Raw genomic sequence first — 24,109 nt, 5'->3', positions numbered from 1 at the left:
GCACGTTCTCCCCGTGTCTGCGTGGGTTTCCTCCGGGTGCTCCGGTTTCCTCCCACAGTCCAAAGATGTGCAGGTCAGGTGAATTGGCCATGCTAAATTTCCCGTAGTGTTAGGTAAGGGGTAAATGTAGGGGTATGGGTGGGTTGCGCTTCGGCGGGTCGGTGTGGACTTGTTGGGCCGAAGGACCTGTTTCCACACTGTAATGTAATGTAAAAATGTAATGTAATGAGACTAACTCTGAGTTATTCAAATGGCGACATCAATCACACGCCACTTGCAGGAAGTGAAAGATGAGAAAATAAAATGACTTAATTTGTTTCACTGCAAAATGTCAGGCCAGCAGCAAAGTTTTACACATTGACGTCATTTTAGGAACAGTCAATAATCAGAGTGTAACTAGAGTCAATTGTTTGTGAGTAGCATAAGAAACTTACTGTACCTCATGGAATGAATCAACACAAGCATGCAGAATTCTCCCTGATGATCACTGAAGTTGCTCACTTCCTTATCTTGATCATTAACTTCGCTACTTAAAACCAAACAGAAACATTTTATTTTAATCTTTTCCAATTGTAAACAGTCGGCCCTTTCAGAGCAGAGGGAAGGTTGCATGCTTTGTAAGCATTCACTTTGTTGTGCAGGCCACTTGTTCGGAGAAGAATGGGGAGGGAGGGAGGTTAGTTACACTTTTCTTACAGCGATTGCTGAAGCCAAAAACCTGGTACAACCCAATGACCATTGCATCTTTTATGGCATAAACATACAGGGCTTCAGGATGAGAATGCCACAATGCCTTTGGTTTAGCTTTGACACAGATAAAATAGCAAAATATCTTTCTCTGTGGAGTAAAAGCCTTTTCAGGAAGACAACATTAGCTTTTTTTTGAATTCCAAATTCTATGAACACTGATGTGACTGTAGCACCAATGGTAATGATTAGTTAACTGAGCTCAGTTTATGCATCTTTCTGTGTCCTGAACAACACAATTACTTACTGAACTACTGGTCATATACTGGGTAGGGAAGAGTTATTGCTGGATTATTGCAGGAAGACCAATTGACTTAGTCAGAGAGATCCTTAAATAGGTTATCTCTACCCTGTGCCAACCATCCATATAAAATGCTGTGTTGAGAAGGAGAGGCTTCTTTGGGGATCACAGTAATAAATTATTAAAGAGAGACTTGCATTTATATAGTGCCTTTCATGAACGCAGGATGTGCTCCAGCTGGTGAATTAGTTTTGAAACACAAACAGAAATTTCTGGAGAAACTCGGCAGATCTGGCAGCATCTGTTAAGACTCTTCATCAGAACCGTTAGCAGCTAGGTAAACAGGACATTTATACTGAAGCCAAAGTGGGAGAGGGGGAGTGCGGTTGACAGGAGACAGTGAGCAGATAGGTGGCAGTAGAACCGAGAGAGAGACATTTCAAAGGAGCGGGTACACAAGGAGACACTGGATAGCAGGACAAGAGGAAAAAACTGCACAAGAGATAATAAGAGCTAACAGCAAGAAAATGGGTTAGCTGTGCTGATTGCAACCCAAGCAGCACTCTCTTCATTATAACCTGCTTGCTGACAATGGATAAACGAGCTGAACTCAGGTGAGGTGTGTTCGAACCCTCACTGATCTCTCATTATTTTATTCCTTTAATCAATGTTTGAATTGTGAACTGGACTCTGGGCTGGTTTAAAGTAAAAGGAAAACAAGCGTTGTTTGTTTGTGAGGCCAGGCCTGGGGGCTAATTGCGGCCTGAGTCTTGATTAAAAGGATGCAACAGATACAGTGGCCCGGGGAAAAGCATTTTGTTTGAACAGATGGCAGAAGTTGGCTATTGCTGAGGTCAGTACCTGGGAGTTGGATCTGGCAAGTCTGGAACAGACTATCGGTTCAAGCCAATAGTAGTTGTTGAACAGTGACTGAGGCCTCAGGGAGATTAGTCTATCAGTGCGGGACCAGAATTAAAGTTGCTTTTTTTTAAATGATGGTTTTTGAGAGGTGCATCTGGGTTGCTGCTGAGACAGCACGGAGATTTGACAGCCCCCTATTTAATCTGTTACACCAGCTTCCGAAACCCAGAAAAGTGGAAAGATGCGTTCGACGTATTAGGTCTTTGCCTGGGTGAACTGGGAAGGTGACCCTGATCAACATTCAGAAAAAGCAGCCAAGAAGTCCACATTAATCCCTGTGAAAGCACATTGTGAAAGTAATCTGTCAGTTTTGTTATTTCCTTATATTTATCACATAACTGCGTTTGCGGTGTGGTCTGTCCTTTGTTTGAATAGGAATTGAAAACAAATATTTTGGCTTGAAAGCGTAAATATTAATCAGCTAACGGTCCTTGTTAATTTTCTTTCTGCTAATGTGAATTTATATTTAATAAATTGTTAAGTTTTTTTTTGTTTGAGCTATAAAACAGATGTCCGGAAAATAATTATTCACAAAGTCAAGGATTGGCTATTCAAATGTTTGGTGAGGAATCACTGGAGTGATGATTTGGGGGGTTTTTGACGGTTTTATTTTTACTCCATTGCAAATATGGAAGTAGAAAGGCTGCTTTCGTTTGACTGCCTGTCTCCATGTCATAACAGGGGAGAGAGACTGCCCTTGACGTCAAGGCTGTTTGTGAACATGTGTGACATCATGGAGTCCTAACAAAACTGGTGTCAATAGGAATTGGGGTAAACTCAGATTAGATTCCCTACAGTGTGAAAACAGGCACTTCGGTCCTCCAAAAAGTAACCCACCCAGACTCATTTCTCTATATTTACCCCTGACGGATGCACCTAACACTATAGGCAATTTAGCATGACCAATTCACCTGATCTGCACATCTTTTGGAATGTGGAAGAAAACCAGAGCATCCCGAGGAAACCCACACAGACATGGGGGGAGTGTGCAAACTCCACACAAACAGTCACCTGAGGCTGGAATCCATTCCAAGTCCTTGGCACTGTGAGGCAGCAGTACTAATCACTGAGCCACCGTGCTGCCCTCATGGACGGTTGGAGTTATGCTTGGTACAAAGGAAGATAGTTGTGATTTTTGAGGTCCTTTGACTCCAAGACATCTCTGAAGGCGCTCCTCAGGGTAGTACCCTCGGCTCAAACATCTTCAGCTGCTTCATCAATAATAATCCCACCATTATGAGGTCAGAAGTGGGGATGTTCACTGATCGCACAATGTTCAGAACCATTTGTGATTCCTCAGCTATTAAAGTGGTACTTAGACAGCACCTTTCAAAACTTTGACCACTATCATTTAGAAGGTCAAGGGCAGCAGTTAGATGGGAACACTACTACCTGTAAGTTCCCCTCCAAGTCACTCACCATCCTGACTTGAAAACATCTCGCTGTTCCTTCAGTGTCGCTGAGTCAAAATCCTGGAACTCCCTCCCTAACTGCATTTTGATGTTATCTACACCAAAGATTCATTCAACTTTATTAGATTGAATTCCACGAAAATTCTCCCGATCAAATATAACTCTAACGTAGCTTTCACCCAGAAACCCCAAGAAAATAGACATCTATCTTCTAACATAATAGACAGATGGAAGGGGTTTTGCAGCATGTTGGTAAGACCTCTTATGGAGTATTGTGTCCAGTTGCCCTGTTGTAGGAAGGATATTGTTAAGTTGGAAAGGGTTTAGGAATGGTTTATCAAGATGTTGCCTGGAATGGAGGATTTGACTTATAAGGAGAGACTGGATGGACTGGGAATTTGTTTCACTGCAACATAGGAGGTTGAGGGGTGACCTTACAGAGGTTTATTAAATAATCACAGCTATGGATAAGGTGAATGATAGGTGTTCTTTCCCTAGGGATTTCAAGACTAGGGGGTATACTTTACAGAAAAAAAGAGAAAGACATGGGGATAACACTTTTATACAGAGACTGATTCGTATGTGGAATGAGCTTCCAGAGGAAGTGGTGTATGTGGGTACAGTTGCAATGTTGAAAAGGCATTTTATAAGGACATGAATAGGAAATGTTTGAAGGGATATGGGCCAAATACAGGCAAGTAGGACCAGTCAGTATGGACTAGCTGCACTAAAGGGCCTGTTTTCATGCTGTATGACTCTATGACATTTTTTTAAAGCTAGTTAAGGCACCATCCATGCATACACAAAACCACAAGACCCACTGAACACATCAGTATAACAGTTCAGGATCTGGAGTTCATTACTCAATGGCCAGCAACATTCACCACAGCATGTGGTTCAGTGGTTAGCACTGCTGCCTTAAAACTCCAGGGACCCTGGTTCAATTCAGGCCTTAGGTGACTGGCTGTGTGGAGGTTCCACATTCTCCCCGTGTCTGTGCGGATTTCCTCTGGGTGCTCTGGGGGTTACTTCCCAAATCCAAAGATATGCAGGTTAGGTGAATTGGCCGTGCAAAATTGCCTATAGTGTTCAGAGATGTATAGGTTAGGTGCATTAGTCAGGGTAAATGTAGAATAATAGGGTAGGGGAATGGGTCCTGGTGGGTTATTCTTTGGAGGTTTGGTGTGGACCTGTTGGGCAAAAGGGCCTGCTTCCACACTGTAGGGACTCTATGAAATTCTGTTCTAAGTTGGCTTAACTCCAGATTGACATAGCAATTTACATTAGAACATAGAACAGTACAGCACAGGAACCAGCCCTTCTGCTCATAGTGTTGTGCTGAACACAACGCCCAATGATGTCCATCAATGAACAGGATCTTTGTGAATGCCTGGACTTCACTCAAAATATACATCTTTGTGACTTTTGACCTGCGGTGGGTCATAAGGATCGATGTTGGGTCCATTGTTGTTTGTCATTTATATGAACAACTTAGATGAGAATGTCCGTCCATGGTCTCTATCCCTCCATTAATTGCATATTCATTTGCTTATCTAAAAGCCCCTTAAACACCCCTATCATATCTGCCTCCACCACCAGCTCTGGCAGCACATTCCAGACATCTCCTTTGAACTTTGCCCTTCTCACTTTAAATGCATTCCCACTAGTATTAGACATCTCAACTTTGAGAAAAAGATTCTGACTGTTAAATGGTACTCTAAATGAGGAGCTAAAATCATCGATGATACTTAAAGTATTCAGACAGGTCATAAATGGTCACTAATACTTTAGAAACATAGTGCATCAACACAAGCCTGCTGAAAGTGGGATCTGATTGTCAGAGAATCTATTCTGTTTTTCTGAAGCATACGTGCACGGAAAGAGAAATGGATAGGAAGGTATGACACTTATGTATGAAACAGCACCTTATTAGCATCATGACATTATTTCTTAGATAATGTCAAGACAAATTATGTTATAATTGTATAATTGTATTAAAAGCAACATTTATTCAATTAAGAGTTGTAGGCATTTATAGAACCATTGCAAAAATTGTCAAGGGGCATTGGTGAAAACTGGAAAATATTTGTTGGATAATTCTGTGTGTGAATAATTACACTGAAAACCACCTTATGATTGTCAGTTAGACTCATTGTGGCAGACCACTGTGTATTGAATGTTGTGTCGATTAATGCAGAGGGTTCTTTCAAGGCAGGTAAAAAAAAATGTACATGCACTCAACAAAATAGTTGGCAGCCATTTGTTGACTCATTTTTCAGGGAAATGTCCTGTCTAATCCAGCAACTTGTCTGATTGAAAATTTAAGCAAAGCCTGGTAGTTAACTGTCAATCATCATTAACAGGTACACCTTCCATGCAATTACTCTAACAATTAGAGTCCACTTCACAAACAATCTGCACTGTCCTCTCCTATAGAACGTGTTGGTTATCCCCTTGAATTCATATTCTTTCAAATTATCCTGATGAATACCATCGCAAAATATTCACCAAATGTGTTTTTTATCAGCTATACTCAGGATCTAACTGTTTAAATGCTAAGGTCAATGTCATGGAAGCTATTTGCTCAGTCACATGAAGCTATGCATGTGCAGGTCATACTTTGAACCGTGTTCTGCATTTGGAGCAGGTAGTCCAGTGTCAACATTAAAGGCATTCTCGTGAAGAAGGGGCTTCCTTAAGTATCTTAATTTGATCAGTTCAATATTTAACCCAATATTACATCTTGATTCATAGAGTCATACAGCATGGAAACAGGCCCTTTGGCATAACTCGTCCATGCTGACCAGGTTTTCTAAATTAAACTAGTCTCTCTTGCCTGAGTTTGCCTCATATCCTTCTAAACCTTTCCTTTCCTTTCCTTGTACTTGTCCAAATGTCTTTTAATGTTGCTACTGTACCTGCCTCTACCACTTCTTCTGCCAGCTCATTGCATATATGCACCACTGTGAGTGAAAATGTTGCCCCTTTTACCTTAAACCTGTGCCTTCTAGTTTTGGACTCCACTACCCTGGGGAAAAGACCTAGGCTATTCACCTTGTCTGTGCCTCTCATGATTTTATAAATCTCTATAAGGTTACCCCTCAATCTACTATGCTCCAGGGTAAAAATCCCCAGCCTCTCCTTATAATATAAATCCTCCAGTCTCGGTAACATACTTGTAAATTTTCTGCACCATTTCCAGTTTTATAACATCGTTCTGAAGCATGGCAACCAAAATTGTGTGCATTACTCCGAATGTGGTCTTACAAATGTCTAATACAGCTGTAACAGGAGTCCCAACTCCATTACTAAATGCTCTGACCGATGAAGGCAAGCGTGCCAAACGCCTTCTTGACTACCTCGTCTACCTGCGACACCACATTCAAGGAACTATGTACCTAGTCTCTCTGTTTGAGAACACTTCCCAGTGCCCTACCTCTAACTGTAAGTTCTGCCTTGGTTTGTCTTACCAAAATGCAATACATCTGAATTAAATTCCATTTGCCGTTCCTTGGCCCACTGGCCCAGTGATCAAGATGCCTTTGTACTATTAGATAGCCTTCTTCATTGTCCACTATACCAGCAATGTTTGTGGCATCCCCAAACTTACTAACCATGCCCCTCCTACATTCTCGACTAAACTGTTTATATAAATGACAAACAACAGTGGACCCAACACTGATCTTTATGACCCACTGCAAGTCACAAGTCACAAAGATGTATATTTTGAGTGAAGACCAGGCATGCACAAAGATCCTGTTCATTGATGGACATAATTTGACATCATGTTCAGCACAACACCGTGGGCAGAAGGTCTGGTTCCTGTGCTGTACTGTTCTATATTCTAATGTAAATTACTATGTCAATCTGGAGTTAAGCCGACTTAGAATAGAATTTCATAGAATCCCTATAGTGTGGAAACAGGCCCTTTGGCCCAACAAACCTCCAAAGAGTAACCCACCCAGACCCATTCCCCTACCCTATTACTCGACATTTACCTTGACTAATGCACCTACAGAGAAAGACATGGGGGCAACATTTTATACAGAGACTGATTCCTATGTGGAATGAGCTTCCAGAGGAAGTGGTGTATGTGGGTACAGTTACAATGTTGAAAAGACATTTTATAAGGACATGAATAGGAAATGTTTGAAGGGATATGGGCCAAATACAGGCAAGTAGGACCAGTCAGTATGGACTAGCTGCACTAAAGGGCCTGTTTTCATGCTGTATGACTCTATGACATTTTTTAAAGCTTGTTAAGGCACTATCCATGCATACACAAAACCACAAGACCCACTGAACACATCAGTATAACAGTTCAGGATCTGGAGTTCATTACTCAATGGCCAGCAACATTCACCACAGCATGTGGTTCAGTGGTTAGCACTGCTGCCTTAAAACTCCGGGGACCCTGGTTCGATTCAGGCCTTGGGTGACTGGCTGTGTGGAGGTTCCACATTCTCCCCTTGTCTGTGCGGATTTCCTCTGGGTGCTCTGGGGGTTACTTCCCAAATCCAAAGATATGCAGGTTAGGTGAATTGGCCATGCAAAATTGCCCATAGTGTTCAGAGATGTGTAGGTTAGGTGCATTAGTCAGGGTAAATGTAGAGTGATAGGGTAGGGGAATAGGTCTGGGTGGGTTATTCTTTGGAGGTTTGGTGTGGACCTGTTTGGCCAAAGGGCCTGTTTCCACACTATAGGATGTCTATGAAATTCTATTCTAAGTTGGCTTAACTCCAGATTGACATAGCAATTTACATTAGAACATAGAACAGTACAGCACAGGAACCAGCCTATCCGACAGTGTTGTGCTGAACATGATGCCATTAAGTCTATCAATGAACAGGATCTTTGTGCATGCCTGGACTTCACTCAAAATATACATCTTTGTGACTTGTGACTTTCAGTGGGTCATAAGGATCGATGTTGGGTCCATTGTTGTTTGTCATTTATATGGACAGTTTAGTCGAGAATGTAGGAGGGGCATGGTTAGTAAGTTTGGGGATGCCACAAACATTGCTGGTGTAGAGGACAATGAAGAAGTACAAAGGCATCTTGATCACTGGGCCAGTGGGCCAAGGAATGACAAATGGAATTTAATTCAGATGTATTGCATTTTGGTAAGACAAACCAAGGCAGAACTTACAGTTAGAGGTAGGGCCCTGGGAAGTGTTCTCAAACAGAAAGACTAGGTACATAGTTCCTTGAATGTGGTGTCGCAGGTAGGCGAGGTAGTCAAGAAGGCGTTTGGCACGCTTGCCTTCATCGGTCAGAGCATTTAGTAACAGAGTTGGGGTTCCTGTTACAGCTGTATTAGACATTTGTAAGACCACATTCGGAGTAGTGCACACAATTTTGGTTGCCATGCTATCGGAACGATGTTATAAAACTCGGAAATGGTGCAGAAAAATTTATAAGGTTGTTACCCAGACTGGAGGATTTATATTATAAGGAGAGGCTGGGGATTTTTTTCCCTGGAGCAGAATAGATTGAGGGGTAACCTTATAGAGATTTATAAAATCATGAGAGGCACAGACAAGGTGAATAGCCTAGGTCTTTTCCCCAGGGTAGTGGAGTCCAAAACTAGAAGGCACAGGTTTAAGGTGAAAGGGGCAACATTTTCACACAGATAGTGGTGCATATATGCAATGAGCTGGCAGAAGAAGTGGTAGAGGCAGGTACAGTTACAACATTTGGACAAGTACAAGGAAAGGAAAGGAAAGGTTTAGAAGGATATGAGGAGAAAGTGAGGACTGCAGATGCTGGAGATCAGAGCTGAAAATGTGTTGCTGTAAAAGTGCAGCAGGTCAGCCAGCATCCAAGGAGCAGGAGAATCGACATTTCGGGCATGAGCCCTGAAGAAGGATATGAGGCAAACTCAGGCAAGAGAGACTAGTTTAGTTTAGAAAACCTGGTCAGCATGGACGAGTTATGCCGCAGGGCCTGTTTCCATGCTGTATGGCTCTATGACTCAAGATGTTGGGTTAAATATTGAACAGATCAAATTAAGATACTTAAGGAAGCCCGTTCTTCACGAGAATGCCTTTAATGTTGACACTGGACTACCTGCTCCAAATGCAGAACACGGTTGAAAGTATGGCCTAAAGCCACCTGCACATGCATAGCTTCATGTGACTGAGCAAATAGCTTCCATGACATTGACCTTAGCATTTAAACAGTTAGATCCTGAGTATAGCTGATAAAAAACACATTTGGTGAATATTTTGCGATGGTATTCATCAGGATAATTTGAAAGAATATGAATTCAAGGGGATAACCAACATGTATACTATAGGAGAGGAGAGTGCAGATTGCTTGTGAAGTGGACTAATTGTTAGAGTAATTGCATGGAAGGTGTACCTGTTAATGATGATTGACAGTTAACTGCCAGGCTTTGCTTAAATTTTCAACAAGACAAGTTGCTGGATTAGACAGGGTAGTTCCTTGAAAAATGAGTCAACAAATGGCTGCCAACTATTTTGTTGAGTGCATGTACATTTTTTTTTCCCTGCCTTGAAAGAACAGGTACCCTCTGCATTTATCGACACAGCGTCCGATACACAGTTGTCTGCCACAATGAGTCGAACTGACAATCATAAGGTGGTTTTCAGTGTAATTATTCACACACAGAATTATCCAACAAATATTTTCCAGTTTTCACCAATGCCCCTTGACAATTTTTGCAATGGTTCTATAAATGCCTACAACTCTTAATTGAATAAATGTTGCTTTTAATACAATTATACAATTATAACATCATTTGTGTTGACATTATCTAAGAAATAATGTCATGATGCTAATAAGGTGCTGTTTCATACATAAGTGTCATACCTTCCTATCCATTTCTCTTTCCGTGCACGTATGCTTCAGAAAAACAGAATAGATTCTCTGACAATCAGATCCCACTTTCAGCAGGCTTGTGTTGATGCACTATGTTTCTAAAGTATTAGTGACCATTTATGACCTGTCTGAATACTTTAAGTATCATCGATGATTTTAGCTCCTCATTTAGAGTACCATTTAACAGTCAGAATCTTTTTCTCAAAGTTGAGATGTCTAATACTAGTGGGAATGCATTTAAAGTGAGAAGGGCAAAGTTCAAAGGAGATGTCTGGAATGTGCTGCCAGAGCTGGTGGTGGAGGCAGATATGATAGGGGTGTTTAAGGGGCTTTTAGATAAGCAAACGAATATGCAATTAATGGAGGGATAGAGACCATGGACGGACATTCTCATCTAAGTTGTTCATATAAATGACAAACAACAGTGGACCCAACATCGATCCTTATGACCCACCGCAGGTCACAAGTCACAAAGATGTATATTTTGAGTGCAAACCAGGCATTCACAAAGATCCTGTTCATTGATGGACATCATTGGGCGTTGTGTTCAGCACGACACTGTGGGCAGAAGGGCTGGTTCCTGTGCTGTACTGTTCTATGTTCTAATGTAAATTGCCATGTCAATCTGGATTTAAGCCGACTTAGAATAGAATTTCATAGAGTTCCTACAGTGTGGAAACAGGCCCTTTTTTCCAACAGGTCCACACCAACCCTCCAAAGAATAACCCACCCAGACCCATTCCCCTACCTTATTATTCTACATTTACCCTGACCAATGCACTTAACCTACACATCTCTGAACACCATGTGCAATTTAGCACAGCCATTGTATTATTGATAACCTTCTTCACTGTCCACTACACCAGTAATTTTTGTGTCATCCGCAAACTTACTAACCATGCCTCCTACATTCTCATCTATACTGTTCATATAAATGATGAACAACAGTGGACCTAACGCCAATTCTTATGACCCACTGCAGGTCACAAGTCACAAAGATGTATATTTTGTGTGAAGGCCAGGCATTCACAAAGATCCTATTCATTGATGGACATAATCAGTGGGTGAGTATTTCATCTAAATTGAAGATAGTTTGTATCCATCACATTCACATATTGATATAAAAGCAAATACTGCCAGTGCTGGAAATCTGACATAAACAGAAAATGTTGCAGATACACAACAGATCTCGCAGCATCTTGTACAGAGAGAAATACAGTTAACCTTCTGAAGAAGAGTCATATCAACCTCTAACTGTAACCCCACATTTACCTAATGACCTGATTTTCTGAGTTCGATATTGCCATTGAGAAACTTTTTCGACTGACACATTTTAAAAGGAAATCATAAACTAATTCTGGACAGTTTCCTCGATTACACATCCAGCCATTTTTCAGTAACTAGTTTCACTAATAAACCGACCTATGTAATTTCCACAAGTTGAACAATTTTCCGAGCAGCACAGTTAGCTATGAAATCACAGTTTGTAACCATGCTTTATTTCACACAGCATCACATGATCTTCCAACCAATACAATCATAGAGTCATAGAAATATACAGCATGGAAACAAACGCTTCGGCCTAACTTGTCCATGCTGACCAAGTTTCCGAAACTAAACTAGTCTGTCTTGCCTGAGTTTGTCCCATATCCCTCTAAACCTTTCCATTCCATGTACCATCCAAATTTCTGTTAAATGTTGTCATTGTACCTGCCTCGACCACTTCCTCTGGCAGCTCTGTGCATATGCACACACCACTGTCTGTCTGAAAACGTTGCCCCTTAGTTTCCTTTTAAATCTTTTCCCTCTCACCTTAAACCTACGGCCTTCTAGTTTTGGACTTCCCTAGCCTAGGGAAAAGACCTAAGCTATTCACCTTATCTGTGCCTCTCATGATTTTATAAACCTCTATTAGGTCACACCCTTAACCTCCAGGGAAAAGGGTCTCAGCCTATCCAGTCTCTCCATATAACTCAAACCCTCCAGTCTCTGTAGCATCCTTGTAAATTTTTCTGCACCATTTTCAATTTAATAACATCTTTCCAACAGCAGGGCAACCAGAATTGTGCACAATACGCCAATTGTGGACTTACCAATGTCTTATGCAGCTGTAACAGGACATCCCAAATCCAATGAAAGCAAACATGACAAATGCCTTCTGGACCTGTCCACCTGTGACACCACCTTCAAGAAACAATGCATCTGCACCCCTAGGTCTCTCTGTTTAATAACAGGGCCCTACCATTAACTGTATATGTCCTGCCTTGGTTTGTCTTACCAAAATGCAATAGATCTGAAATAAATTACATCTGCCATTCCTTGGCCCAGGTGATCGAAATGCCATTGTACTATTAGATAACTTTCTTCATTGCCCACTATAGCACCAAGCTTTGTGTCATCCACAAACCTACTAACCATGCCTCGTACATTCTCATCTAAATTGTTCATATAAATGACGAACAACAGTGGACCCAACACTGGTCCTTGTGACCCACCGCAGGTCACAAGTCACAAAGATGTATATTTTGAGTGAAGATCAGGCATTCACAAAGATCCTATTCATTGATGGACATAATCGATGGGTGTCTATTTGATTTAAATTGAAGGTAGTTTATATGCATTATTCAGTCATTGTTATAAAAGCAAATACTGCCAATGCTGGAAACCTGAAATAAACAGAAAGTGTTGCAGATACGCAACAGATCTGGCAGCATCTTGTACAGACAGAAATACAGTTAACCTTCTGAAAAAGCGTCATATCAAATTCTAAATATAACTCCATGTTTTGAAACTTTGGACAAGGTTCCACACAATTTAGGAAAATTAAAGCTCATAGTATTGGAGTTAATGTATTGACATGGATAGAGAACTGGCTGGCAGACAGGAAGCAGAGAATTGAAATAAACAGGTCCCTTTCAGTGGGCGGGTCGTGATGAGTGGAGTGCTGTGTGGTTCAGTGCTGGGACCTCAGCTGTTCACAATATATATTAATGATTTAGATGAAGGAATTGAATGCAATATCTCCAAACTTGCAGATGACACTAATCAGTGGGTGGCTGTGTGCGCTGTAAGGAGGATGCTGAGAGGCTGCAGGGTGACTTGGGCAGAGTGGGCAAATATTTGGCAAATGCAATATAATGTGCGTACATGTGAGGTTATCCATTTTGGTCACAAAAACAGGAACACAGATTATAATGGTAGCAGTTTAGGAAAAGGTGAGGTGGAATGTCCCCTGGGTGTCATGGTGGAACAGTCGCTGAAGGTTGGTATGCAGGTGCAGCAGGCAGTGAGGAAAACTAATGCAATGCTGGCCTTCATTGTGAGAGAATTTGAATATCAGAGTAAAGATGTCTTGCTGCAGTTATACAAGGCCTTGGTGAGGCCTCACCTTGAGTATTGTGTGCAGCTTTGGTCTCCAAGCCGGAGGAAGGGCATTCTTGCTGTTGAGGGGGTCCAACGAAGGTTCACCAGACTGACTCCCGGGATGGTAGGACTGATGTATGAGGAAAGACTGGATTGACTGGGTTTGGATTTGCTTGAATTTAGAAGAATGAGGGGGGATCTCATAGAAACATATAAAATCCTGATGGGAAAGAACAGGTTGGATGTGAGAAGAATGTTCCCTATGTTGGGGATGTCTAGAACTAGGGGTCACAGAGTAAGAATAAGGGGTAAGCCATTCAGGACTGAGATGAGGAAGAATTTCTTCACTTAGAGAGCTGAGAACCTGTGGAATCCTTTACTACAGGAAGCTGTTGGGGACCAGTTCATTCAATATATTCAAGAGGGAGCTGGTCATAGCCCTTGTGGCTAAAGGGATCAAGGGGTATAGAGAGAAAGTGGGAATGGGATACTGGGATTGCATGATCAGCCATTATCATATTGAATGGTGGTGCAGGGTCGAATGGCCTACTCCTGCATCTATTTACATAATGACCTAGTTTTCTGAGTTCAATATTTCCATTGAGAAACTTTTTTCACTGACGCATCTTAAAATGAACCCATAAACTAATTCTGGACAGTTTCCTTGATTACACAGCCAGCGTGTAAGTCATTTATCGGTAACTAATTTCACTAATTAACCAACCTATGTAATTTCCACAAGTTAAACAACTTTCTGAGCAGCACATTTTGCTATGAGATCATGGTTTGTGACTGTTCTTTATTTTACACAGCATCACATCACCTTCCAACCATATACTATTGTACTCCTTCTGATCATCCAATATAGCTTTTACCAATATAGTGGAGAATTTGGAGCAATTAACAATTAACTGCAGAAGGACAAAGAAGGTTTGCTTTTTGCCTCTTGTGGTGATTTCTATGTGAGTGAATTTTAATTTAATCTGCCTACATCATAAGACAAGATGACTGAGTCAGCTAAAGGTCTAAACTAATTTAATCAAATATCTATTACAAACTGTGTTTTCATAGCAAAATGTGCTGCTCAGGAAGTTGTTTAACTTGTGGAAATATATGGGTGGGTTAATTTGTGAAATTGGGTACTGATACAATCGAAGAGTGTGATGCTGGAAAAGCACAGCAGGTCAGGCAGCATCCGAGGAGCAGGAGAAGGGATGTTTTGGGTATAAGCTCATCATCAGGAATGATAATATAATGTCTTGCACGCTGGCTGCATAAGCGAGGAAACTGTCCAGAATTAGTTTATGATTTCATTTTAAAATGTTTAAAGTATTTATTAAACACTTATATATTTAATAAATAATAAATGTTAATTAATAGAGCAAATGGAAAATTAAATAAGATGGCTAGTGCTGTGTTTCTGTAGTATAGTGGTTATCATATTCGCTTAACTTGCAAAAGGTCCCTGATTCAAAATGGCAGAACACCACTGAAGCTTCGATGTCCCTGTGTGAGGGCAAGGCATATTGCTCCTATCTGTTATAGAGTCATTGAGGTCTACAGCATGGAAACAGGGCCCAACTTGCCCATGCCATCCAGTTTTCAAAAGTAAATTGGACTAATTTGCCTGCACTTGGTGGATATCTCTCCACACCTACCCTGCCCTGCATCTGTCTAAATATTTCAAGTTAATGGAATTTGGTTTTTGTGCTTGATCTTATGGCTTAGTGGATTACAGCATCTGTGTACTGAAACTATGTAATTGAGCTTGGATATGACTGTACCTTTCAGACTGTTGTGGCATAATGATAGTGTCACTATGATGGCCAAGGTTAAAACCACCATCCCGCAGCTGGAGAAGTTTTTGGAGTAGGAGCGAGAGATTCAGTTTTGTGGTGCACACAGGAATCCATATGTAGATGAAGAATTCCAACGCTGGGGGTGTATGAGTCTGGATTTTAAAACTGAAAGTCTTTTTCGATAGCCTTAGTTATAAAATTTGTCAGGATACTAGTCTAGTTTGAGTGGAGCACATCCCAATGGAATGTCAGTCCCCGGTACTGGTGCCAATGCCACATGAATTAAAACCCTTGGTCTTCCATATTATTCTTTGAGACGCATATTAAACTTCCTAATCTGATTGACCCTACGCCATTTTGAACATAAAGACAGGGTTAGTCAGTAATCTCATTAATCTCATTCAAGTCCTGCCTGCCCCAGATTTGTGTTCACAGTATGTCTGCATAGGTTGATTACAATAAGGATCACAGAACAGGAGCTGTGCTGAGCCATAGCACGTTGGAATTTGCAGAGAACAACACTGCTGGACATCTGAACTAAACGCCTGTTGATAAAGATAGATAGATTTTTGAACAGTAAAGGAATTAAGGGTTACGGTGAGAGGGTGGGTGAGTGGACCTGAGTCTATGAAAAGATCAGACATGGTCTTATTGAATGACAAAGCAGGCTTCATGGGCCAGGTGGCCTACACCTGTTCCTATTATGTTCTTTTGATACAGTTTAACTTGGAATTATTGAATTGCACTCCAAGGTGCACACAGCGTGAGGCATTGAAGAGAGTGAGAGTTACCTCAATACTCTAACCCAGGAGGCAGTCATGTCCCATACTTATTAGATGATGCTCTTAGTTGGTGATGATGGGCAGGAGGTTATGGCTGTGGGTCAGGCAGTGAGGGGATCAGTTACTGGCTTTTACCATATGGGAGAAAGTGAGGACTGCAGATGCTGAAGATCAGAGTCAAAGAGTGTGGTGCTGGAAAAGCACAGCGAGTCAGGCAACATCTGAGGAGCAGGAGAGTCAATGTTTCGATGAAGAGCTACATTCCTGATGAAGAGCTTATGCTCAAAATGTTGACTCTCCTGCTCCTCGGCTGCTGCCTGCCCTGTTGTGCTTTCCAGCACCACACCTTTTGACTTTTACCATATGGATGATGGGAACATTTGAAGGGATGATGTGGGATCTGATCATTGCCCCGGTGTGGAGCAGGCTGTTCTGGTTGACTAAAGAAAAGGTAGGGAAAGGGGACATTGTTGTCTGTACTGTTTTCTGAAGAAGGGTCATGGAACCCGAAATGTTAACTCTACTTTCACTCCACAGATGGTGCCAGACTTTTCTCCAGCAATTTCTGTTGTTTGCAGTTGTGCCTATTAGTTCCAACGGCTGACATGCCTATTTAGGGCCACAGTTAAAATTCCATCTCATGGTTGGAGAAGCATTTGGAGCATATCCCAATGGAATACTGGTGTCCCGGTACTGATGCCTGTGCCTTATGAAGTAAAATTGTTCTTTCCTATACTACTCTTTCAGACTCACATTCAGTTTACTAATCTGTTTGACCCTATTCTAATTTAGATTATAAACAGGCAGAGTTAATTAATAATTGCATCATAGTGAAATAGTGATCATAATCTTATGAAGTTCCACATTGAGTTTGAGTGTGACACACAAAGTCAGAAGTACATACAAAGGCATTGAACTTAAATAAAGACAAATGCTAAGTGCGAGTGACCAAGAGATATACATTAAGTGATATGGGTGTTTGCACAATGATAAACATTTAAATAAATATTTCATAGCTTTCAATGAATTTACATTCCACTGAGAAATAAATAATTCCATGCAAAGTAATTAAACAGTGGGTAACTAAAGGAGTTAAGGATAATACCAGCTTAAAAGAGGACATTAATAATATTGTCAGGAAGTGTAGTAAGCCTAAGGATTTAGACAGCTTTAGATCTTGACAAATGATGCATAAATCATTGATAAAACAGAAAGAATAGAATGAAAGTACGCTGTCCAGGAATTGAAAATAATGTGTAAGAGCTTCTAGAAGTATATAAAAAGGAAGAGGATAGTGAACATAGACTTGGGAATATTAGAGGCTGAGAATCTAAAGGAGGATAAGTAAATAGCAGAAATATTTAACAAATATTCTGTGTCTTTCTTCTCATTATAGGACACAAGATCAGAAATGGTGAGGTGTCAAGGCTTTAAGGATGAAAAACTCAAAGTAATCAAATAGTTAGCACTGGTACAAGGCGGCATCTCATCACCAACTTCTCAAGGGCAATTAGGGATGGGCAATAAATGCCGGCTAGACAGCGATGCACACATCCCACGTATAATTTTTCAAACAGTTAATTAATTAAGAGTAATAGAGAAAGTCTAAAACCTTATTAGATTATTGTACTTACTGAAGTGCAACTTTGAGGCAGTTAATAAATGTTTCCAAATTTCCTTGGATGTCATGATTATCCGTCATTGGTTCACTACAGTTAATTAAGAGATTTGATTAGGAAAGAGCAACAAAATGTGCTTAAAACATAACATGATTACATGTCATGCAGTTTTACATCTCAATAATCCTCTGTACAAATACTTTCTTCTAACATTTCCTCTGTTCCTTTTACTAAACCATTTGAATCTATACCCTTTGGTTATGCTCACATGCCAGTGGACACAGTCACTGCCTACTCTGTAAATCATTTTGAATTCATCTATCACTCTTGGTCTTTCAGCTTTAAGGCCACGTTTAGCTTCTCCAAGCTTTCCACCAAACTGGACTCCCTCATTTCTGGCATAAACCTGGCTCAACCTCCTTCTCCATGACTTTGATGTTGTTCATTGAAGTGTTGAACCTGGAATTATACATAATGTTCCATCTGATACCTCAAGAGGTTGACTGTGACTTTCTTGATTTTATCACCAATGCCCTAATTTACTAAGCCAAGTATCTCAATTGGTTTCTTAACTGTCTTATCAACCAACATTTATGAATTTGCACTGCTACACTCTCATTCTCCAGTTAAAATCATGGCTAATATTTTAGACTGGTTCTCCATGTTTATGTAATTGCTCATTCCATTAGACTGTCCAAATCCTAATACTGTCAGGGATGTCCATCGTTGGGTGTGGGGTCTGGGCAAATCACACAGTGTGGGAGCACCCATTCCCCGGGGAAAATTACATAGAGTCATAGAGATGTACAGCACAGAAACAGACCCGTCAGTCCAACCCGTCCATGCCGACCAGATATCCCAACCCAATCTAGTCCCACCTGCCAGCACCCAACCCATATCCCTCCAAACCCTTCCCATTCATATATCCATCCAGATGCCTTTTAAATGTTGTAGTACCAGCCTCCACCACTTCCTCTGGCAGCTCATTCCACACACGTACCACCCTCTGCATGAAAAAGTTGCCCCTTAGATCTCTTTTATATCTTTCCCCTCTCACCCTAAACCTATGCCCTCTAGTTTTGGACTCCCCCACTCCAGGGAAAAGACTTCGTCTATTTATCCTATCCATGCCCCTTATGATTTTATAAACCTCTATAAGGTCACCCCTCAGCCTCCGACACTCCAGGGAAAACAGCCCTAGCGTATTCAACCTCTCCCTATAGCTCAAATGTTCAAACCCTGGCAAGATCCTTGTAAATCTTTTCTGAACCCTTTCAAGTTTCACAACAACATACTGCCCACCCACCCGATTACCTACCTGACTCTGTTCCCAAGGGTAAATCACACTGTGTATCACCATCCCACCCCAGAACAAATCAGCTTGCCCCACTGTTTGGATCCTCCTGCTCAACTCCCTGTCTCTGGCCTCCAATCTGAACTGCTCCTCACCATTCCTGAGTCATCTGTAAACTGGGTAACCTCTCACCAATTGGCCTTCCCCCATGAGGAACTTTTCCAGGGCCATTTTGGGCAGGGTTTTTCCCTTTCCCCGATCCCTATTCTTAGGTATTTTTACTGGAATCTACAGTCCTCGGAGGATTTGGGGGGGGTTTGGCGATGTTAATGATTGCCCCACCCTGGGGACATTTCTGATCACTGTCTCATTATTTATTTTCTGCAAATTTCAAAGTTGTACTGCTCAAACATAAATCCTGGGTGGGGAGGGGGGCATTTGTATGTAATAAGAAAAACAACTGTCTTATACTGACTCCTGTTTGGAGGTGGGGTGGAGGGGGGTGGGGTGGAGGGGGTGGGGCCCTGATGCCTACTTCTCTCCAGTCAGCAAAATATCACTTTATCACTCACTACTCTCTGCCTCATTTCTGCTCACTAATTAGTAACCAAGTTAACATTGCCTTTTCAGTACCAAGTACTTCAATGTTCTCAATAAGTCTGTTGCTGGGGCATTTTTACAAATACCTTTGAGGTCCACCTATCCATTTACTGTACTGTCCTCACGACATTGTTACTTTAAAAAAGAACTCAAGTCGGTGTGTCAGACAAGAGCCGTAGTAAATATATATCAACTGTCGATTAATTACCCATGTTTCTCCCAATGAGAATGAACAGATCTACACATCAATAATCCCTCCATTCAAAAAGGTGATATTCTCACTTTCTTATTGGTTATAAACACACAGAAGACAGAATAAAAAGTTTAATTGTTCTGAGATGAAGATGAGAAGAAATTTGTTTGCCCAGAGAGTATTGAGCATGTGGAATCCACTTTCACAGAAAATGATCGAGGCCAAAACATTGAATGTTCTCAAAAAGGAGTCAGTCGTAGTTTTTAGAGCTAAAGGGATCGCAGGGTATCGGGAGAAAGCAGGAACAGGGGTCTGAGTTGGATGATCAGCCACGATCATATTGAATGGCGGAGCAAGCTTTGAAGTGCTAAATGGTCTGTTCCTGCTCCTATATTATATATTATATATTGCTTATATTTTAGCATCATTCTGTCAGTTAACTAACTGTTCAATTTACTATCGCTTTGGGAGGTTGATACATTTGAAAGTTCAGTGTAGGTGTGGGGAGGGTTATAAATATAATGGTGGAAGTGTGGATGGGTTACTTGACTGGGGAGTCAAGATTAGAGTGGAGCTGGAAAAGCACAGCAGGTCAGGGAGCATCTGAGGAGCAGGAAAATCGACATTTCAGGCAAAAGCCTTTCATCGCATCTCATCCACGTCCTGCGCCTCCACCCTTGAACCCCACCCCTCCAACCGCAACAAGGACAGAACCCCCTGGTCCTCACCTTCCACCCCACCAACCTTCGCATTAACTGCATCATCCACTGACATTTCAGCCACCTCCAAACGTATCCCACCACCAGGGATATATTTCCCTCCCCACCCTTGTCCACTTTCCACAAAGACTGTTTCCCTCTGTGACTACCTGGTCAGGTCCAGGCCCCCTACAATCCACCCTCCCATCCTGGCACCTTCCCCTGCCACTGCAGGAATTGCAAAACCTGCGCCCAAACCTCCTCCCTCACCTCTGTCCGAGGCCCCAAAGGAGCCTTCCACATTCATCAAAGTTCCACCTGCACTTCCACACATGTCATTTATTGTATCCATTGCTCCTGATGCAGTCTCCTTTACATTGGGGAGGCTGGACGCCTCCTCGCAGAGTGCTTAAGAGAACATGCCCAGACACCCGCACCAATCAACCCCACTGCCCCATGGCCGAATAATTCAACTCCCCCTCCCAATTTGCCATGGACATGCAGGTCCTGGGTCTTCTCCACCACCATTCTCTCACCAACCGAAGCCTGGAGGAAGAATACCTCATCTTCTGCCTTGGGACCCTTCAACCCCAGGGCATCAATGTAGACTTCACCAGTTTCCTCATTTCCCCTCCCCCCCCCCTTACCCCAGTTCCAACCTTCCAGCTCAGCATTGTCCTCATGACCTGTCAATCTTCCTTCCCACCTATCAGCTCCACCCTCCTCTCCAACCTATCACCTTCATCCCAACCTCCATCCACTTACTGCACTCTTAGCTACCTTCTCCACAGCCCCACCCCCCTCCCATTTATCTCTCCACACCTGAGGCTCCCAGCCTCATTCCAGATGAAGGGCTTTTGCCCGAAATACCAATTTCCCTGCTCCTCGGATGCTGCCTGACCTGCTGTGTTTTTCCATCACCACTCTAATCTTGACTCTAATCTCTAGCAACACCCACCTCTGCCTACTTGACTGGGGAGGTTGCATTGACGAAATTCTGGATTAGTGGTGCTGGAAGAGCACAGCAGTTCAGGCAGCATCCAAGGAGCTTCGAAATTGACGTTTCGGAAGGGCTTTTGCCCGAAACGTCGATTTCGAAGCTCCTTGGATGCTGCCTGAACTGCTGTGCTCTTCCAGCACCACTAATCCAGAAACTGGTTTCCAGCATCTGCAGTGATTGTTTTTACCTGCAGTGATGAAATGTCTTGGAATACATCCAAACACAGTTGGCAGCTGGCTGCTGTGAAAAATCTACTTACTTAGTAGAATTGGCAGTTGCCTGACGATTTCCCACGTAACCTTGTTCTTGCACAGAAGTCCTGTAAAGTAGATATAACCAAACTGTAGTAAAAGCAGGTTGCAAACCAGACAGTAGACTGAGGCCTACTCTATATGTATATCAATATATACAATTATATCCTGACATGCCAAGCAATTGAGCTTGGCAAGCTCTCTACACCCTCTTCCAAAGATAACAGCTTGTTAGTTTTAGCAAATTTGATAAATCTCAAAGCAAGAATGGATGAATTTACATTTTGTCAGGTTTACATTCAATTCCAGGAAAAAGCCCATGGGAGGTTTGCTGTTTATTTGGCTTTAATTAGAAGCAGATGTTTTGAACAAGGTTTCCTTTGTTCCCATCTTTTTCATATCACTTATTCCAGTTTTCCATGTGTTAGCTTGCTGACTGCAAGTGCTGATGCAATTCTCACATGATATCAGAAACTAAACGTCAAAACATGTTCCTGTGTAAAATGCTTTGGGATTTAAGATAATCAGGCCATAAGATGTTGGAATTAAAACTGGCCATTCAGCCCATCTAGTCTTCTCGACCATTCATTGAAAGCATGGCTGTACTGATAATCTTCAGCTCCACTTTCCACGTAACCCTTGATTCGCTTCCTGGTTAATTAACTGTTCTGAAGAATAGTCACTGGACCTGAAACATTAACTCTGTTTCTCTCTCCACAGATGCTGCCAGACCTGCTGAGCTTTACCAGCAATTTCTGCTTTTCAGCATCTGCTATTCTTTGGGTTTTTCTGATTAAACAATTATCTCAGCCTTGACAACACTAAACAACCCAGCCTCAACAGCCCTTAGCGGCGGTGGATTTCACGAATGCACTGCCCTCTGAAAGAAGAAATTCCTCCTTATCTCTGCCTTCATTGGGCAGCCCCATATTCTGAGATTACACTCTCTGTTCATAGACTTTTTCACCCTGGGAAACAACCTTTCGCCAACTCCCCGTCAAGTCTCCTAAGAATCTTGCATCATTCAATAAGGTTGCCTCTTATGCATCTAAACTCCAATGAGTACAGTCAAGATTAGAGTAGTGCTGGTAAAGCACAGCAGGTCAGGCAGTATCCGAGCAGCAGGAAAATCAATGGTTGGGGCCAAAGCCCTTCATTAAGAAGGGCTTCCTGATGAAGGGCTTTTGCCCGAAACATCGATTTTCCTGCTCCTCGGATGCTGCCTGACCTGCTGTGCTTTTCTAGCACTACTCCAATCTTGACTCTAATCTCCAGTATCTGCAGTGCCCACTTTCGCCCTCCAAAGAGTACAGGCCTAACCTACACAGCCTTTCCTCAAAACTCAATTTCTCCAAACTTGGGATCATCCTGGTGAATCTCTGGACTGCCTCCACCGCCAGTATATCCTTCTTTAATACAGGGTTAAACTTTTCACAGTGTTCTAGCTGTTCTATAACTTACATTATTTTAGCAAGACTCCCCTATTTTTATCTTCCATTCCTTTTCATTCGCCTTCCCTATTTCCAGACATCATGAAAGACGCTGTACAATTGCAAGTTTTTTTCATCTTATTGCAATTCAGTTCAATGTATTTGACATTGTTGATATAAATCCACACATCAAAGCTTCATTAAAAAAAATGAGTTATGTCTCTATATTGTTCTCAAAGTCATTTTCATCCAATATTAAAAATGTCAAAGTACCTTGCACTCCAATCGTCTTCAATATTCATTGCCTAGGAGAAGAGAGGAAAATTATTGCCAAGCAATGTTTATCATCGATCACTTCCTTATTCATGACTGGTTGCTATGGTAATACAGGGATTCTTCTGTTCCCTGGATGCTGCCTGACCTGCTGCGCTTTTCCAGCAACACATTTTCAGCTCTGCTATGGTAATACAGTCAGATATTATTGCATGTAGAAGGAAGTCAGCGATAATACACAGACAGGAATTTTGGGGCCCTCCAAGGCTGGGAATGGAAGTGGATAGGATGCCAAGTAATGGCATGAGCTGACACGCCCGTTTCCTGACCCTATACCGGACAGCGGCCATTTTGACTGAGGTGGCCATGGACTGTCAAGGTGCTGGCCTCTACTAGATTTCCCATTGCTCTCCAGTTTTCTGGCACATCAGTGGGGGAGTTTAATTGCCTGTAGGTGGACTTCTGCCAGCACATCTAGGTTCTACTGCTTCAGGTAGGTCCACAAGTCCTCCCAGCCCTACTACATGAGGCTACAGCCAAAGGCCACTATGTAGAGGAACTCCTTGCTCACCACTACAACCTCAGATGTCCCACCAGCTACATACCCTATATTGCAGCTGGCTGCTTCTCTCCCGCTGAGCAA

General features: G+C 42.0%; 1 protein-coding gene across 3 annotated transcripts in view; it reads right to left on the bottom strand.

The window, feature by feature from the left end:
- The window catches only part of LOC148142282 (uncharacterized), a 145,856-nt gene that overhangs the window by 39,260 nt on the left and 82,487 nt on the right, over positions 1-24,109 (bottom strand). Inside the window, exons 2-5 of one of the 3 annotated variants that reach the window (XM_087976480.1) lie at positions 23,467-23,498; positions 21,772-21,831; positions 17,743-17,817; positions 440-526 (exon numbers count right to left, since the gene is read on the bottom strand). In XM_087976480.1, coding sequence (XP_087832606.1) covers positions 440-526; positions 17,743-17,817; positions 21,772-21,831; positions 23,467-23,495 — 251 coding nt within the window. In that variant the 5' untranslated portion in view covers positions 23,496-23,498. Of the gene's footprint in view, positions 1-439; positions 530-17,742; positions 17,818-21,771; positions 21,832-23,466; positions 23,499-24,109 lie in introns of all 3 variants that reach the window. The other 2 variants (XM_087976479.1, XM_087976482.1) reach the window with 2 other exon arrangements.

This window comes from Chiloscyllium plagiosum, unplaced genomic scaffold (assembly GCF_037043375.1).
Source record: "Chiloscyllium plagiosum isolate Xiang-an unplaced genomic scaffold, Cpla_swu_hap1 HiC_scaffold_29, whole genome shotgun sequence".
Lineage (NCBI taxonomy): Eukaryota > Metazoa > Chordata > Chondrichthyes > Orectolobiformes > Hemiscylliidae > Chiloscyllium > Chiloscyllium plagiosum.
Note: the sequence above shows the minus strand (reverse complement) of the source record. Positions and strands in the feature narration are given on the sequence as shown.